The sequence below is a fragment of the Paramormyrops kingsleyae genome, chromosome 8 (assembly GCF_048594095.1).
Source record: "Paramormyrops kingsleyae isolate MSU_618 chromosome 8, PKINGS_0.4, whole genome shotgun sequence".
NCBI lineage: Eukaryota > Metazoa > Chordata > Actinopteri > Osteoglossiformes > Mormyridae > Paramormyrops > Paramormyrops kingsleyae.
The window spans coordinates 27,629,984-27,648,327 of NC_132804.1; the positions used below are offsets into that span (position 1 = coordinate 27,629,984).

Sequence of the window (18,344 nt, forward strand, 5' to 3'; positions counted from 1 at the left end):
TGGCCTCTGGATGCGTACTTGTCACACACAGAGATTGACCCCTGTGTGGAGAGCAACGGCGGATGCTCGGCACATGCAAGCTGCGTGAAGACCCTGCCAGGGGAGCGGACCTGCAGCTGCCTGGATGGCTACAAAGGGGACGGGGTCGTGTGTCTGGGTGAGTAACCAGAGAGCAGGGTCATAGCCCGGGGCTTCAGGACTGCTAAAGTTTGCCTGTTTGGAGGCAACAGATCCCACCGTTGCTCAGTTGAAGCATTCTGGGGGTTGTTTGGCTTAGTGGGTTGCGAGTCTGTCCCTGTGATCTGAATGTTGTGAGTTTAAATAAAGTAATTTCACCACTAGGCCCTTGAGCAAGGCCTTTAACCACCAATTACTCCATGGACTGTCTGGTCCCACTTTTAATTGTTCATCACTTTAGATAAAAGTGTCTGCTAAACAAATAAATCATATTTAACAAACCTGCAGACCGGTACTGCTTTAGTACAGTGTTCCCCCGACCCAGTCCTTGGGGACACACAGTCAACATTATTAATGCCTCTTCCAAGAAAAAGTATCCTACAGGTAATTAAGGCAGAGCTTGCCAGAGACTCTGAGCATTTGATAAAGAGTCACAATTATGGATTCGCTATTTCTGTGCCGGCCCACAGAAATTGACGGCTGTCTGGAGAACAATGGGGGTTGTCACACAAATGCAGACTGCCTCAAAACTGGGCCGAACCAGGTGAGCCAAGCCCATCCCCTGCTGACGGATGCTCAGATGCACAGTCATGCTCCTGTAGTGTGTCACATTTTGTCATAAATGCACCGTGTTTAAAGTGGTTATAAAAGACAGCTTTCTATATCAGTTGTGGCTCTCGGAGCAGTATGATTTCACTTAGCTCATCATTCCTTGGTTCACAGGTTGCATGTAACTGCATGACTGGTTATTCTGGAGATGGACACCAGTGTGAGCCAATAAACGCATGCAAGATGGTAAACAATTCATTTTATATTACATTTTAGGTGCCCCGGCTCAGCTGCCCCCCCCCATTACTACACAATACCTCATTGTTGTAAATAACTCTTTTATAAATAACTCCTTATTGTGTTGTACTGTATATATTGTATTTATTCTTACATTCCTTGCACTAACATGCACATTTATTAGCACATTCATGCACTGATTGTGTCGGCCAACTATTGGCCATCGGCCAATGGTTAAAGATTAGTTAAAAATGTCTCCTGTGAGGAAATATGTTAATGTTAGTGAAAACAACGTTAGAAATGTATTGCTCTGCTAAAATTTTACGAAGAGGATCTCCTAGCAAACATTTCAACACAACAAATTTGATTGCACACCTGTGAAGAGTATGAGGAGTTTCTGACAACTAAATCCGTTCCGATAAAGAAGGCTGCAGTACTGCCGAATAATGTTAGTCCATCAGAAATACAGGCATTTGATAGCGAAAGAAGTACATAGTACGAAATCAAAAGGTATCACTCAGAAAATTACGGGGTTTATCATACTTGATGACCAGCCCTTCTCTGTTATAAATGTTATAAATGTAACATTTACACTGGGAATGACCAATTAGTTGGTGATTTCTTACCAAAAATAAATAACTTTTTCATATCTTGGAATGTAATTTTTTTATTTTTAAATTTATTTAGGTGGAGTGTCCCTTTAACCTTATTTGTTCAGAATCTCCCAAACAATCAATATCGGTATCAGTGTCAGTTTTAATTTAAAAATAATTGGCTATCTGTATCGGCCAAAAATTTCCTTACTGGTGCATCACTAGGCTGTATACAATACCAGTCAAATGTCTGGATATATCTACTGAAAATCATTTGTTTTTCAACTAGATAATGACCATAAGCATACCTCAAGGTTATGTAGTAAGCATTATTTTGTGATGAAGGAAAGAGACGAAGTGCTGCAACAGAAGACCTGGCCCCTACAATCCCCCATCCTAAACTCCATAGAGTTGGTTTGGGATGAGTTGCATTGAAGAGTAAGAGCAAGTTAGCCAACTTGTGTCCAGAACTTGTGTAAACTTCTTCAAGGCTTTTGGAGAAGCATTCCAGATGGCTACATCTGGAAGCTGGTTGAAAGAATGCTAAGAGTCGGCAATGCTGTCTTCGGATGAAAGGGTCTAGACCAGGGGTGCCCAACTCCAGTCCTGGGGGGGCGGAGCCCTGTGTAGCTTAGTTCTTTCCCTGTTCCACCATACATGATTCAGCTCAAGAGCTGTGTGGTAATTAGCACAATGAGTTGAATCAGGTGGGTTAAATGAGGGGAAACCCAAATATGTGCAGGGCTCTGGCCCCCCAGGACTGGAGTTGGGCACCCCTGGTCTATAATTTGGGAAAATGTTGAGGTGTTGAACACTTCTCTTGGTTGTTGCAATGCTTCATATGTACTTTTACTATAAGTTTTGCTATAAGCTAAACTAATAGCTAAACTAGGGACAGGACAGATGCAGGACAGAGATTTGACTGGTACTGTATTTCAACGAACTGCATCTAACCATTGTCTTGCTAACCTGCGTCTATGGCTGCTGTCTGTATGAGACAAATTCCTTGCGTGTGTCAACATACTCAGCCAGAAAACCTGATTCTGATTTCTGGTGCACAGACGATGACTAGTATACTCAAAAGGGAAACTGCCTCCAGTCCAGGCCAGATGCCCCTAAAAGCAGAGCATGGTCAGTCAGAACATCAGAATCCGGCCAAACTGAGAGAGCAGTTAGGACACATTAACAGGAGCTGGTTCCTGGAGAACGGGCCCAGCTCTGGGTGGAGGGCTGTAGATGTCCCTCGGACACTAGTAGATTTTGGAAATTTACCAAACCCAGGACAGGACTTGAGAGTATGGAGAGTATGGAGAGTATGGAGAGTATGGAGAGTATGGAGAGTATGGAGAGTATGTCAACGAGCGCCACCATCATGTTGCTGCTTCTTGGTGGGCAAGGAGGCACCTTGAGCACCAAACCAGAAGCCTGAAGAACCGGAACAAGTAAAACTATGACAGAGAAGTAAAACTCACTAGATGTATCTCCTCCTTGCTCTCACTCCCCCAGAACAATGGTGGCTGCAGCCCAAATGCCGGCTGCACATACACCGGACCCGGTGAGAGGGCATGCGCCTGCCAGAGAGGCTTCGTAGGTGACGGCCTGACCTGCAGAGGCTCCCTCATCTACGTGAGTCGTCTATCCCCCCCCCCCCCCTCCCTCGGTGCCTCCAAGGGCACATTTGACCAGTGGGAGGTTTGTTCTCACAGTATCTCATCTCAGAGCATTTTGGTGGTGTGCAGCTCAGCAGGTATGGCTGTGATCAGACGGCTTCCAGGTCGAATCCCAGCGCTGGCAGTCTGATGTAGTGATGTCACAATACCAAAAATCATGACTTTGATATGATACCTGCATAAAATAATCCAACACCAATACTGAAACGATCCCACAGCGAAAAACTATAACATCAAGAAAATGAATGGATAAATAGATGATAGGGCACGGAACTTAAAATTATTTGCTTCATATTAATTAAATAACATATTTTGTCAATATCATTATAATAGAATAAAATATAGCCTATTTTGTCATAGGCGCAGAGCTACACTGAACATGTTTTAACTAAACTAAAATTATTCAGTTGTAGCTGCTCAGCTATACAGCCATTGAACATGCTTTAATACATTTATAACCCTGATAATTGGATTATTGTAAATCATTAGATCAAGGTCATGGTGTTTAATGATATTTGTACTTGCACTTGCTGCCATGGGTCTCTTGTAATGGTGTGACGTTTGAGAATGATTAGTTTGCGAGAACAAGTCCCTTACAGGAACTATATACTCACATTCACTTCCCTGCAAAGATTCGTTCTATTCGTTCTTCCGCTTTTCCTCAGAAATATGATGTGAATACTGATTCCCTCTTCAACTATAGCCAGTTAGGGTCAGCATCTAAGGGCGTGGTGTAAGCGAGCATATAATCGGCTGGAAACTAAAACTGGGACCGAAAGTATATGCCAACGGTGAACGAATGACTGAACTGGTTAGTGAGTCGATGAACGAGACAGTTTCTCCACTTCTTTGGGTCTATCGTTGTCGTTATGAACGAGATACCTGAAGGAATGAATGAGTTGGTGAGCAAGTCGGTGAACAAGAGACTCAGATAGGTTCCTGAACGAGAGAGTTGTACCTCGGTCGTGACTGAAATACACCATCTACTGGTGTAGTATATAGCCTACATGTGCAGTGACTTTTTATATGCTGCAACTGGATTTTAGAGATTTTCACGATTTCAAATGATTTAACCAAGGTTTAGTGTTAGTGTCTGCACTCGTTAGCTGACTATTTGATGAGCTGTTTGTGTGTTTGTGTTTTTAACAAATGTGAGTAGCTAAGGTACAGTGTTGAGAGTACAATTCAATAACAAATATTATTTTTCTCACATAATTTATTGGTGGTATTTAGCTTACTCCTTAGCACTATTTAACCTAAATAATGGGCTATTTTGACATACTAGAACACAAGTGTTTCAGATTTGGCAAAGAGGAAGTGCTTTTTGTTTACAACGAGGTGGTAAACAAATCAGAACGAATCTTTTAGGTGAACTGAATAAAACTAACTGTGTCCCAATAAAGAGTCATTTCGCCCATCGATACTCGCCTGTCTGTGAAAGTTGCAGGGTGAGAGAAAAAAAATGGTTGGCAGGGAGAGAGAGAGGAAGCAGAGCTGCTGCTGAGCTGATGCAACTCACAGGGATACTCTTAAGTACAGATACTAATAAAACGGAAAATAGTGTTGTTTCTGATGTCGGTGGGTACTACGGTACTTTTTCAGTGTCATATACTGTGCAACACTAGACTGATGCCGCTGTTGGGCCCTTGAACAAAGCCCGTAACCCCCTCCCCATGTCTATCTTGTATCCTCTCAGGAGGTCCGACGTCACCCCCAAGCCTCCTGGTTGAACAAAAGGCTGGAGGTAAGAGTGACAATACTCAGCTCCAAGCCAAACCGTGACTCACTCTATACAGAAGTTACTCAGTTTACTCAAGAATATACTTATTTATTCATTCTTATTTTCACAGGATATGAGGATTGGCGATTTAAAGCAAAAAGGCCCTTTCACATTATTTGTCCCACATGTGGATTATATTCAAAACTTTACGGTATCTTCTTATTGTTTCTATACATTTTCATGGCACATTACTCATTTAAATTGATTTTTTTTTTGTTAGAAATATACTGTTAAAAGTAAACAAGTATTTAAAATTGATTTAATCTTCCTCATTAGATTTTAAATCTAGTGTCAAAGGTCTGAGATTGTGGATCTGAACTATATGTTCATAAGTATTAACAAACAGCATTATAATTGGTTGGAAATGATGCGACTGTTACGTTAAAACGTTCGGTTCCCAAGGCATTGTGTATTGGCAGGTCGAGCCCTGGATAAACAGTAGTAACCTTGACGACCTATTGAGGTACCATATGATTGGCTGTAAGCAGCTTCTCCAGTCCGACCTCCAGTCTGCGAGTGAGGTGGTCACGCTTTCTGGATATCGACTACGCATCAGTGTCCGAGAGGTGCTCTTTCTGTCCCCTCCGAATCAATATGAGCATCGTTATGGATCCATAAGAAAAATGACATTTTACATTGAAAATTTAATGGACTCTCTCATTTGAACTTAGGGCTCCTTGTACATAAATGAGGACACGAAAATAGTGAACAGCGACTACATCACCACCACTGGGGTTCTACATTTCATCGACAAGGTTCTCACCCCATATGACATCGGGAACAAAAGCAGAGGCCTACCTGAGACAGTACGTTGAGTACAGCATGTCACGGCGATGTCTATGCCACTACAAATACAGGCAAAACTCTGGTGACGAACCTGCGGGGTTGTTTACATTTCAGCTGAATGTCACGGCGGCAGCAGAGGCCTATGGTTACACCGTATTCGGCAGGCTCCTCCAGGTGCGCCCCCCCCCTCCGTGTCACCGTCTCATTCCCGTGTCCGCCCATCAGCCAGAATGTTTGCTGTTCGCAGATTTACTTAGCGCTAAGCTGTATAAAGCAGGCCTGGCTGGTAGACGTGCTGTAACTCAACAGGGGTGAGAAAACAGATAAAACATGAATAGAACATTCCAGAATTAGACTAGACTAGGGAGTGGCATAGCGGGGCTGTGGGTAGCACTGTTGCCTCACACCTCTGGGACCAGGGTTCTGACCCAGCTCCATGTGCCTGGAGTTCTCCACGTTCTGCATGTTCTCCATGTGTCATTGTGGGGTTTCCTCTGGATTCCCCAGTTCCCCCCCCCCCCCACACAGTCCAAAAACATGCTGAGGTTTACTGCAGTTACTAAATTGTCCTTAGAGATCATTGTGTGTGTGATTGCTGCGACGGTTTAGCGCCCCCTCCTGGGTTATTCCCTGCCTTGCACCCATTATTTCCAAGATAGGGTCCGGACCTCCAGAGGATCATCACATTGGCCTCGTTAACACTTAATCAAAGGAAAGGCCCCCATGTGTGTTTCAAGGCGACGCCCTTTGGCGGTTAACCCCGCTTGTGTGTGATGACAGGAGGCCGACCTGACCGCCATGGTGCAGAACTCTTGGCACCATCCCTTCACCATGCTATGGCCGAGGGATGCCGCCTTCAGCGCCCTGCCGGAAGAGAGGAGGGGGTGGCTGTTCAGTGAGGAACATCACGACAAGCTGGTGGCGACCGTCAAAGCGCACATCATCCGCGGAGCAAAGGTAGCTATAAATAAATACATTTATTAATCTTGAAGGAGATCACAGGTTTACAGTAGCACAACTCACAGACAGCAAAAAGGGCATTTAGACATTAATAGTAAAAATAAAATAATAAACGACAATAAACAGTAACAGTGCTAAGACTGTTAGAAAGTATTGCGTGGTAAATAAGAAGTATTGCAGTAAATAAACAGTATTCCAAGTTGGGTTAGCAGTACCTTCTGTGACTTGTTTTAATCCACTTATCACCATTTTTTTTTCAAACTATAAGTAACACTTTAAATGCAGTGAAAAATGTGAAAAATGCTTTGTTAACATTCCCAGCTCCCGGCTGCATCTTTGCCCATGAAAGGCTCTTTAAGAACAATTTTTGGCTCGACTATCTCATTCAGCTGTGACAGAAGAACAGTCGTGAGTATTATCAGGGATGGGTCTGCTGTCTCAGGGGCCCCACTCAGAACATCACATTCAGGGCTCCCATCTCCCCTCAGATGTCTCAAAAACTGGGTCTGGACCCAGCTGATTATGAGAAAGACCTTGGTGTGTATGTTGATGCTTCCATGTCTCATTCTCGCCAGTGCGGGGAAGCAATAAAAAAGGCCAATAGGATGTTGGGGTATATCTCCAGGTGTGTGGAGTTTAAGTCAAGGGAGGTAATGCTAAGATTATACAATTCCTTGGTGAGACCTCACCTAGAATATTGTGTACAGGTTTGGTCACCATATCTTAAAAAGGACATAGCGGCCTTAGAAAAGGTGCAGCGTAGGGCCACAAGAATGATTCCTGGTCTTAGAGGAATGTCGTACGAGGAAAGGTTATTTGAGCTAAATCTGTTCAGCCTCAAGCAAAGGAGACTGAGGGGGGACATGATCCAGGTCTATAAGATTCTAACAGGTTTGAATGCTGTTCAACCGAATAGTTACTTCAGCATTAGTTCAAATACAAGAACTCGTGGCCATAGGTGGAAATTAGCGGGAGAACATTTCAAACTGGATTTAAGGAAGCACTTCTTCACACAGCGTGTAGTCAGAGTATGGAATAGTCTTCCTGATAACGTAGTGCAAGCTGAATCCTTGGGTTCCTTTAAATCAGAGCTAGATAAGATTTTAACAACTCTGAGCTATTAGTTAAGTTCTCCCCAAGCGAGCTCGATGGGCCGAATGGCCTCTTCTCGTTTGTAAAGTTCTTATGTTCTTATGTAACTAAATAAATAGCTTACGAGTCAAAAGATGGTAGCTAGCTGGTTTTCAGAACATGCTGCTTCAGCGTCACCTAAATAAGGTGTTTAGTGTAGTGACTGTTTGCGGCCAACAGGGGGCTCCAAACCTTGGGGGCCCCAAATAAATATGTGGTTTGAGTGGTGGTGAACACTGCTGCTGAATATTTTATTGTTGCTTGTTATTCTTGGCTGCTGCTGTGAAAGACCTGGAGTCTGGCGTGACGAAGTGTGGAACGATGTGGATCATATGACACTTGGTTATTTTTCTGAAATCTGAAAATAAAAAATTCATATGTATATAATTTTTGTTTACCTCAAGTGCTCTGTCTGTCAGGGGGATATTTTGGTAGATGACGGAAATGCCAGAGTCATAGAGCGCCACCTGGACTTCAACGTGGGAATCGCACATGGCATTGACCAGCTTCTGGAGCCGCCTGGTCTTGGAGCTCGCTGTGATACTTTTAAAGAGAAAAAGATTAACGTGAGTCTGTGCTCAGGCTTACATTTTTAGATCTAAAAGTGATCTAAAAGTTTCTGACTTTAAACAACATAAAATGTCCTGTCTTCTTAGGGTCTATGTTGGATGTGCTGGACACGTCCCAGATGTCCATTCGGATATAGATTTACTGTGAGCTTCCGGCATGTTTAAATGAATAAACTATGTTCTAATTATTATACTGTTTTGCATATAGCCTGAATGTTTCTTTGTGAACCTGATTCCTGCAATATCTTTTCAGGGTGAAACCAAGCCATGCTCTATAGACAGGATTAGCATGAAACGCCGGCCTTCTCATGAGGACTTCTTTAGGGCATGGAGATGCCAGCCTGTCTGTGTTAAAGTGCAGTGGGTCCCTCAGTGCTGCCAAAACCACTATGGCAGAGACTGTCAAGGTGAGCTGCTTGACTGTGCTAGTGTCCAGAAGGTTGTGAGTTCGATTCCCATAGCCAGCAGAGTAATCGTATTACCACTGGGCCTGTGAGCGAAAAGGAAGTGATGTGTGGTTGTTCCAAGCCTGTGATTAGAGGGTTGCTGGTTCAGATCCCATGGCCGTTAAGAGTCCTTGAGCAAGGCCCATAACCCCAACTACTTCAGGGACTGGGTGACCCCAAGCTTTCCTCACTTGTGCATCACTTACATTTTAGGAAGCTGTACATTTCAGTTAAAAAGCAGATTTTAACTTGAATTATTATAATATAAATTTAAATCAGTGCGTATGCATGAGTGTGTGATGTAGTTCTAATATATTATATGCTGATAAAGGTTTTCAGCGGTGAAAGCTATGCTAGAGAGGTATTTGGCGACTGTGCAGTGAGAGCGTGCTGTGTGTTGCAGTGTGTCCAGGGGGCCTGGAGGCACCGTGCAGTAACCATGGAGTGTGCAGTGACCGCATGCAAGGCCAGGGGACCTGTGTGTGCCACGCCGGCTTCACGGGAACTGCCTGCGAGCGCTGCCGGCCGAACTATCACGGCGCCAACTGCACGCGTGTGTTTTAACACCATAGCACTAAATCTAACACCGAGTAGCTACTTATAGTCGGAAGGCTGTAGGTTCAAATATAGTCCCTACTGCTATATCCTTGAGAAAGTGCTCAGCCTATATTGCGTCAGTAAAAAAATCCTGCTCACTGACCCCATAACTCGCTCTCACCTCTTTTACATGCGTGTCTCATTCTGGCTGAACGAATCTGAGATTGTTTTTCGGGCTTCCAGAGTGCATGTGCTCCCCTAACGGCACATGTGAGGATGGCATGGAGGGCGACGGCAGCTGTTTCTGTCAGGAGGGATGGACGGGAGCCCGGTGTGAGGCAAAATTAGGTGAGACACACATACACCCACACACACACATACCCACACATACACACATACACCCACACACATACACCCACACACACACATACCCACACATACACACATACACCCACATACACCCACACACATACACCCACACATACACACACACCCACCCACACATACACCCACACACATACACCCACACATACACACATACACCCACACACATACACCCACACACATACACCCACATACACCCACACACATACACCCACACACACACATACCCACACATACACACATACACCCACATACACCCACACACATACACCCACCCACACACACACACATACACCCACACACACACACACACACCCACACACGCCGTGCTGCTTATCAGGCACAGCAGAAAGAAATCGGAGTGAATCACACCACATATAACAGCCAGCATTCGTGTGACCAGTGGCGTGTTTATTATTCAAACCATGCATTTGCATGGGGGCCCCATGGTTTGGGGGCTGCCTGTTGCCCCAGACTGTCATTACACTAAATATTAAATAAATGAGGAAGCACTTCTTTGCACAGCATGTAGTTAGAGTATGGCATAATCTTCCTGCTACTGTAGTGTAAGCTAAAACCTTGGGTTCCTTTAAATCACAGCTAGATAAGATTTTAACAACTCTGAGCTATTAGTTGAGTTCTCCCCAAACGAGATTGATGGGCTGAAAGGCCTCCTCTTGTTTGTAAATTTCTTATGTTCTTATTTAGGTGATGCTGAAGCAGCATGTTCTACTAACCAACTAGCTACCATCTTCTGACTCTACTCACTAGCTATTTATTTAGTTTTTGAAATATTTCGGGGGGGGAAACAGAAACAATAAACCCGGCCCTGCATGTGGCATGGATTTTTTGTTTTAAAGTGGCCTGTCAGTGTGATTTCTTGATTTCGCGACAGAAACGGAGCCACTCTGCAGCCCCCCGTGTCACGCTAATGCCGTCTGCCAAGACGGCAACACGTGCGAGTGCGATCCGTCATACGAGGGCGACGGCTGGAACTGCACAGGTGACCAGCCGCTTCATCTCCGGGCCTCCAAGTCTGTCGGTCCCCATTAGCGCGTTAGCAGCGGCCCTAACCCTAACCGTCTCCCCAGCTCCTGATCTCTGCGGCGACGATAACGGAGGCTGCCACGAGCACGCGAGCTGCTCCCAGACCGGCGTAAACGTCACCTGCCTTTGCGAGGCTGGTTACACAGGGGACGGCTACGCCTGCTCGCCCATCAACAGGTGCATGGAGGAACCAAACGGGGGATGCAGCGATTTTGCCACCTGTTTGTATGCGGGGCCCGTAAGTAGCTAGCTTGTGCACATTTTTAATTATTCACCTAGTCAGTGTTAAGGTATCTTTCACTGTCTATTTCAGACACATGATGCAATTCAGTCATACACTGAAAGGAAATATCATTCTCTCCCTGTCCCAAATTAATGCCTTCATTACAAAAAAAAACAGCTACTTGCCGATTTTTATGGCAGAAACTTTGATGACTCTTGTCAGAACAAGAGGGTGTGCCAGTGTCACCCGGGCTACGTGGGAGATGGGATCCAGTGTCTTCAGAAGGTGGTCCCCCCTGTTAGCCGTTGCTTAGAGGACAATGGCGGCTGTGACCCAAAGGCTGATTGCAAGGACTTGCATTTTCACGGTGAGATTTCTGTACCTTTTTTTAGCATAAGATAAGATTCTTCATTGTCACTGCACATAGAGCAGGGAAATGTCATTCATCAGCCGACCGGCCAGCAGTACAGCATATACGATGCTCATAGACCAGATTTATAAAGAAACACACACGGACAGACACAGTACACAAAGAAGTATGGGGCCAGAAATACAACAAGAACAGTTCAGTAACTGTTAATATGCTTCAAGCTGCTGCCACCGTGATTTGGAAACTCCTGCTTGAAATGCTTCCCTAACAAATCCCAGGTGTGAAGCTTTGCTCTGATTGTCTCTCAGGAAACACAGCTGGAGTGTTTCACCTGAGATCACCACTGGGGGCGTACAAGCTGAACTACACGGAGGCTCAAGCTGCCTGCCGGGCTGAACAGGCCTCTCTGGCCACCTTCTCCCAGCTCTCAGACGCCCAGCAGGTCCATCCGGCAGCCAGTTCATCCACCGCTCATCATTAACATTAAACACTTACTGGTTATCGATGAATCAATCCAGACAGTAGAGAAATGATGCAAAGCTCCTCATCATTTCCTGCTGCTTTTGGTTGCTCCTCTGAGATACATCACCACCAATCTGCTCCCTTTTTAAACAGTGAATCAGTTACCATTCTATAAGACACTTTAAAGGCTAATTGCAACCATGGCAACAACCCTAGTACCTTATTTATACTCTCCCAGTCTCGGCAGATGAATGCAAGTACATTAACATTTATTTCTATTTAGCAGCAAAGTACGAGTGAGGCAAATAGCACAATACCACAAACATACAGTAGGTGCTGTCAAGGAGTCGACTAGACTTAAGTGCATCTAGGCTGAGCTTCCAGTGAATGCCCAGGTATAACTGTAGCAGTATCAAAGTATGAACTACACTGCATCTTCCAAACAAAGCAAGACTGCTATTCAAATCAGCAGAAATTGCAGCATTAAGAACATTTGGGGAACGTGAAGCAGTATCAGGCTATTCCTGGAGCAGAAGGCTCTTGGAGGTAATGAGGGGGTTAACTGGCAGCTGGAATGCTAACCATGATCTGACTTATAACGACCAGCCTGCACACTGACTGATTGAGCAACAAGAAAAGGCCTGGGTCCATATTTGCTCTATAAAAGAAAAGTGTGTCTTACTTATAAAGATGACACTATAACCATATCTTGTGCCATCTGTCTGCAGCTTGGAATGCACCTCTGCGTGGCAGGATGGATCGAAGGGCAACAAGCCGGCTACCCCACCAGATTTCCATCACCCAAATGCGGAAACAATCACGTTGGTGTCATGATGTACAAGAGTCCCGTGGCTCTGAACAGCACATATGATGCTTACTGCTACAGAATTCAAGGTAGGCAGGAAGACATTTCACCAAACTCCCCACATTTTCAGAGTCACTAATCGGCCTTTGGTTTTTCGTAGACGTCACTTGTGATTGTGGACCTGGATACATCGGTGACGGCCTCTTCTGCCATGGACACCTGGCAAGCGTTGTGGCAACCAACGACAATTTCTCTGTGTTTTACTCTGTGAGTGTGTCACCTCCAGTATTTACAGTGCAAAGGTGCAGTGAAGAGTTCTGACTTCCCCCTTAATTCTCTCTTTCCAGATTCTGCTAAATTATGCCAACTCCTCCCCGGCAGCAGCGGCACTCTTGAATTTATTGTCGTCTCACTCAACAAACATCACGCTATTCATCCCACAAAACGCTGGGTTCCACGTGAATCAGGTGATGTTTCGTTTTGCTCAAGCTTATTGCAAATGATGGCTGGGGGAGGGTAAATCAAGAAATATTTCCAATGGGGATTTAATTTATTTCCAGACTTTGTCATGGAGAGATCTGGAATACCACATCTCTGCTAACAATGGCGCCCACTTCTATGATGATTTAGAGCATGGAATGCTGGTCCCTTCTCAGTTAGGTTACAATCTTTCAGTTGCTGTATCATCACCAAACAGAACCCTGGACTCTGTAAGTGGACGTGGAAGTTTATTATATTTTCTATATTACACACACACAAAACAGATTTTCCCCATTAACCATCTATTCAACTTCCATCTTTTTCCCAGTCACATGGCTGGTTTTTACTGAAGCGATTCCACACCAAATCTGGAATAGCATAGCATCAGCAGAAATTTTGCATGTTCGCCACATTAAAATGACATGTGATAATGCTTAAACTGTAATAATACCTATTCGTACAGGCCGCCCAACTTCCCGAGAAACATGTGAATGACAGGCTGATTGTAGACTGGGATATTCCAGCAACCAATGGGATTATCCATGTTCTTGAGGGGCCACTGAAAGCTCCACCTCCACCAGTAAGAACCCATGATTCACCCAACCACCTCCTCTCTTTTCCTGAGTTACTATACATAATACAGCTTGGTGCAATAATAAGAAACAGTACACAAAGAGAGTTATATACAATTTATCAGTAGTGATTACACATTCGAGAGCTACTGGATAGATTTAAAACACCTTCTAGTCACTAACCTCCACTATCCTCATAGTTTCTCCACTATAAACATACATTTATATAAGTAGTGTAGAGCACAGGGTTTGTTTTAGTTACAGAGAATCCCGGAATATGGAATTCTGAGGCCCTGCTAGCTTATCGACGCTGAGAGCTGTGTCATCACTTGGTATGTCTTTGTCTAGGTCCTGCCTGCAGAGAGCCCAAGCAATGCTATGTCACATTCCCATGCCGGGACTGTCATTAATGCTGTCCTCGCTGCAGCTGTGCTCGCTGCCTTCGGAGGCCTTGTGTATTACTTATACAAGAGAAAGAATACTGGCTTCCATTTTCGTCATTTTCAGGTTACCATCACTGCCTTAATACCTCTTTCTGTGGTTTGAGTTTTCTTAACTCTGAGTTTCCTTTTTTGGGTTACCTCAAAAATAGCACACTGGTCATATAGATTTCTTGCAAAACTTGACTTGTACTCCTTTGATGGTGTTGGGTTTCCCAAAAAAAAGGCTGCTTTTGGTACAGTCTGTAACCATGTGATTATGTGGCTCCCATAACAGAATGAGGAAGACCAGGGTGGCCCCAGCAGTACAGAGGCAAAGCCGACATTAGTATCCATTCCAAACCCTCTATACAGTGGCTCCATGGCCTTTGCAGAACCTTTTGGTGTGAGTGTAATCACATTTTTCTAGGACAGATATTAACAGCTATGACTGTTTCTCAGTAACAGTTTAGGATTAAATTGTATAACGATCAATGAATCTAAGTTTTTCCACAGAAATGTGTTAATACATAAAGAAAAACGTATGCGCATAACAATATGTACATTTTTCCCTGTTTCAGGATTTTCCCAATGCTGATTCTTCAGACATCCAGCATATGTGTAACTAGGTCAGACCTTTAATCCTCAAAACACACAAAATTTTGTACTAAAAAAACATTTCTAAATAAATGCAACAGCTACTGTGTTTTCTTGTTTGAGTTGTTTGTATTCTGTGTAACATCGTGAAAGCCATACAAAATGGGAAAACGTGTCAACAAATTCCACTTCTAAGTAGTGGAATTACCCATGACTAAAATTTGTAGTTTTCAAAATGTACAAGGAAACAAATTTTAACTAAGGTTAAAAATGTGATACATTTTACTTAGAAAACAATGCAAAGGTCATTTAATAAGAACATCGTAAAATAAATAGATATTATTTTATAGTAGAGGTGGTAAGTTCAGGTCCAGAAAGTACAAATCTAGACCAAGGTTTTGTTTCAAAGCACCAGTTTAGCATAAAAAGAGTCACAGTCAGAGTACTCAGCTTCAAAACTACAAATTTTTGTCATAAGTAATTCCACTACTTAGGATTTGTACTTTTTGGACCCGAACTTTCCACCTCTGTTTTCTAGTTAATCGATTGCTTAAACCACAGGTGTCAGACTCCAGTCCTGGGGGGCCGGAGCCCTGCACATTTTTGGGTTTCCCCTCGTTTAACACACCTGATTCAACTTCTTGTGCTAATTACCACACAGCTCTTGAGCTGAATCATTTGTGGTGGAACAGGGAAAGAACTAAGCTACACAGGGCTCCGGCCCCCCAGGACTGCAGTTTGACACCCCTGGCTTAAACAGAGGCCTAATTAACATTTGCTTCTCGATTCACCAAACTGTACAATCCTTTATGATGGAAAATGTACAGAAAAAATATGCATAACTCATGGTTTCAAACAGAAGACTCGCCCCCCATGAAATCTTGAAAGCAAACACAACCTGGGATAAAAACTGATTTAAGTACTTGATGGAGTTTGTTAGAGGCGGGTTTATTAACAATAGCTCCACCGTCTCAACAAACAATTGTATATACGGTAAGATACGGAGTTATTTTGCACAATCCCGTTTTCTAAATACGATAAATTTATAATGACAATAATAGTACTGAGATCTGTTACCACTGGCTACGATGGGAGAAATTTTAAATCAGTTAAGTGCAGTGGGTTGAATTGTCAGTGATCGTACTTAGGGTTGAGATATATTGAATTAAGTTGTTCTGGGCACCCAAGTTCATTTGATCACAATCATTGGAACGAACAGAGAAAGCCGACTGAGTCAGCAACAGCTGTCGCAGTAATCACACCGTGACGGGTCTCTGACGGGCTTCATTTATTAACTGAATCTGGGATTGAAATCAGTCCGTCCTGTATTCTCCGCTGGTATTCCCTCTCAGACTGCTTTCTCCGGTATACATCGTCTGCGGGGGCAAATGAAGACTTTGTCAGTTTCTCTTTTCCTCAGCTATTACCACCACGTCCTTAATTTACTTCCCGTACATGATAAAGCGTATTATGTACATAAAAGCTAGAACGTTGTCTATATAAATATATAGCATTTGTTATATTAATAAGCGTGGCCGCGTCTTAAGCCGAAGCATTATAAGCAGTCAGTCCTCTACTTACAGAAGGTTTCTTTTCCAATCCTCACGTTGATCATAATCCACTCCATTACTCCTCCTAAGCAGAAAAAGAAAGGTAAAAATCTGTATGTCCCAAACCGGCGCTTGCCGGGAACTAGACTTAGGATATATTTTATCCTTTGACTGTTCCCCAGCATTTCGTTAGTGCTCTTATGGCTTGCCAGATAATTGGATGGGTTTGGTTACCCACTCGTTCATTTAAGTGTTTGTTATATATATATTCATATGAATACGTGCTATTGGACAAGGTCCAGCATGAGCCTGGCAATTAGGTGAACGTATCTCTGGTCAATACTCTGCGTTTAGAGGTTAAATTCCAGCACGCCGTCCTCTGGCATACCCAATGTGATAAAAGTCCGCGTACCGGGGAAATAGCATCGCTTTCTGATTGGCTGGATGAATACGCGTAAATTTTTCGTCACAGCGTTGTCGTGCTCTGGATGTGTTGCATCGAACTCATACCGGGTCTTTGTTAAGCTTCATCACAGTCGTTCCATAACGCTAACTAAACTATACATGCACCTTCCCCTTTTGTTTATGCCAGGATGTTCATCGGTACAGATATGCAACCATACTCAGTAGCAGACAACAAGGGATTTAGACAGGATTTAGTTCATCGTGATTGTCATGCAAAATTTTTGTTTTTATTTTAGTTATTTATTTTTACAATGTGCAAATAAGTGTCTCTTGGATATTGTTTTTCAGACACCTTGACAGGATCTTTGCCATTGAGTTACAACTGTTCGTTGTTGTGTCTCAAATTTTAATGATAATTAATTTGAAAATAAATTCTGTTCTCTGTGCTGTACTGAAACTGCAGCAAACTGCAAACCCAAAACCGAAATTTGTACCAGATTGTGAATTTTGTGCATTATTACACCCCTACAAGATGCTATTGCTGCCCCCCCCCAATAAATAAATAAATAAATAAAAATTGGCAACAGACAGCGGTGAACTGAATACATGTTTTGGTTTCTCTGAATTTAAACCATCTGAATGGAGGAAAAGATGGGTGAAAGATTAATCATTTGGCTGCATTACTTTTTTTGTTGCTCAGTGGACTAGGTTTTGTGTGCTTATGCCAAGTTTTGCACATGTACACTTACTGAGCACTTTATTAAGAACACTATACAGTACTAATATTCAATTGTTTACATAGCACCTTTCATAACATTTGCCCCAAGGTGCTTTACATGAGTGTGTTGTAATATGTCCTTATACCATTTATACAGAATAATTCAAAAACAGGGAAAAGGGAAGATGAAAGAAAGAGACCCAGATGACAACAGAGGACAGGAGCCAACAATTCAAAAGTATGGAGGATGTTAATGTTATAGACGAAAGAGTGGGCCTGCTTGCTAAAAGCAATGTGTAAACTGTGGTCATGATCAAAGTCCATCAATGAGTCAGTTCTCTATGCCGGTCTAAGTGGGTTAGCAGATTGAAGGCTGCATCTACGATGTCACACATCCATGGAACTGAGCCAGCACTGTAGCTCAGATGTCCCTGGTCGAATATGGAGTACCGCAGAGATCAGTTCTTGGTCCTATATTGCTTTCACTCTCTACATGCTACAAGGTAACATAATGAGAAAACAATGTTAATTATCATCCCTATGCCAGTGATACCCACATTTTGTCTAGGGGCATGTGATTTGAAGATATTAGATTGTGAACAATTAAAGTATTTCCATGATCTGCCTTTATAGGGAATTCATTGGTATCATGTTACAGTGCACATTCTGTCTGTAGCGGTTCTATGGCTCATTCATGCATCTAAATTTGTTTTGTCGGTCAAATCTTTTTTGACACACAAATAAGCTGGTAATGGAAAACAGTAGGCAAAGAATTCGACATTGGTAATATGGAACTTGTTTGGATTTGTTAAAACCCACATGGTGCAAACAACAATTATTTGCAAAATTTGCAAAGATATGATTTGCACGTCAGATG

The 18,344-nt window shown here is 43.2% G+C and overlaps 2 protein-coding genes across 4 annotated transcripts in view; one reads left to right on the forward strand and one right to left on the reverse strand.

The window, feature by feature from the left end:
• The window catches only part of stab1 (stabilin 1), a 36,604-nt gene extending 21,701 nt beyond the window's left edge, over window positions 1–14,903 (forward strand). For 2 of the 3 annotated variants that reach the window (XM_072715573.1, XM_072715574.1), the window contains exons 42-69: window positions 32–157; window positions 648–721; window positions 901–972; window positions 3,063–3,182; window positions 4,923–4,970; window positions 5,077–5,157; window positions 5,426–5,572; window positions 5,678–5,812; window positions 5,907–5,966; window positions 6,573–6,749; window positions 7,074–7,160; window positions 8,303–8,449; window positions 8,540–8,596; window positions 8,706–8,859; window positions 9,302–9,451; window positions 9,679–9,783; window positions 10,715–10,822; window positions 10,911–11,104; window positions 11,312–11,456; window positions 11,768–11,901; window positions 12,650–12,815; window positions 12,887–12,993; window positions 13,074–13,193; window positions 13,287–13,436; window positions 13,670–13,786; window positions 14,127–14,285; window positions 14,496–14,603; window positions 14,779–14,903. In XM_072715573.1, the coding sequence (XP_072571674.1) occupies window positions 32–157; window positions 648–721; window positions 901–972; window positions 3,063–3,182; window positions 4,923–4,970; window positions 5,077–5,157; window positions 5,426–5,572; window positions 5,678–5,812; window positions 5,907–5,966; window positions 6,573–6,749; window positions 7,074–7,160; window positions 8,303–8,449; window positions 8,540–8,596; window positions 8,706–8,859; window positions 9,302–9,451; window positions 9,679–9,783; window positions 10,715–10,822; window positions 10,911–11,104; window positions 11,312–11,456; window positions 11,768–11,901; window positions 12,650–12,815; window positions 12,887–12,993; window positions 13,074–13,193; window positions 13,287–13,436; window positions 13,670–13,786; window positions 14,127–14,285; window positions 14,496–14,603; window positions 14,779–14,826 (3,296 nt within the window). In that variant the 3' untranslated portion in view covers window positions 14,827–14,903. Of the gene's footprint in view, window positions 1–31; window positions 158–647; window positions 722–900; window positions 973–3,062; window positions 3,183–4,922; window positions 4,971–5,076; window positions 5,158–5,425; window positions 5,573–5,677; window positions 5,813–5,906; window positions 5,967–6,572; window positions 6,750–7,073; window positions 7,161–8,302; window positions 8,450–8,539; window positions 8,597–8,705; window positions 8,860–9,301; window positions 9,452–9,678; window positions 9,784–10,714; window positions 10,823–10,910; window positions 11,105–11,311; window positions 11,457–11,767; window positions 11,902–12,649; window positions 12,994–13,073; window positions 13,194–13,286; window positions 13,437–13,669; window positions 13,787–14,126; window positions 14,286–14,495; window positions 14,604–14,778 lie in introns of those variants that run through there. The other variant, XR_011992665.1, reaches the window with a different exon arrangement.
• uqcc5 (ubiquinol-cytochrome c reductase complex assembly factor 5) lies at window positions 14,904–16,747 on the reverse strand. The gene is made up of 2 exons (XM_023799636.2): window positions 16,376–16,747; window positions 14,904–16,170 (listed from the first exon to the last, which is right to left on the reverse strand). The coding sequence occupies exons 1-2, from the start codon at window positions 16,527–16,529 to the stop codon at window positions 16,079–16,081; spliced, it is 246 nt and encodes an 81-aa protein (XP_023655404.1). The 5' UTR covers window positions 16,530–16,747; the 3' UTR covers window positions 14,904–16,078.
• Between the last annotated feature and the right edge of the window lie 1,597 nt (window positions 16,748–18,344).

Bases quoted from the DNA above. Each gene is read 5' to 3' on its own strand.
- uqcc5 (XM_023799636.2), bottom strand. From the start codon at position 16,529: ATGCTGGGGAACAGTCAAAGGATAAAATATATCCTAAGTCTAGTTCCC. The intron at 16,171-16,375 runs GTAAGTAGAGGA...TTGCCCCCGCAG, and splicing joins GATTGGAAAAGAAACCTTCT to ACGATGTATACCGGAGAAAG.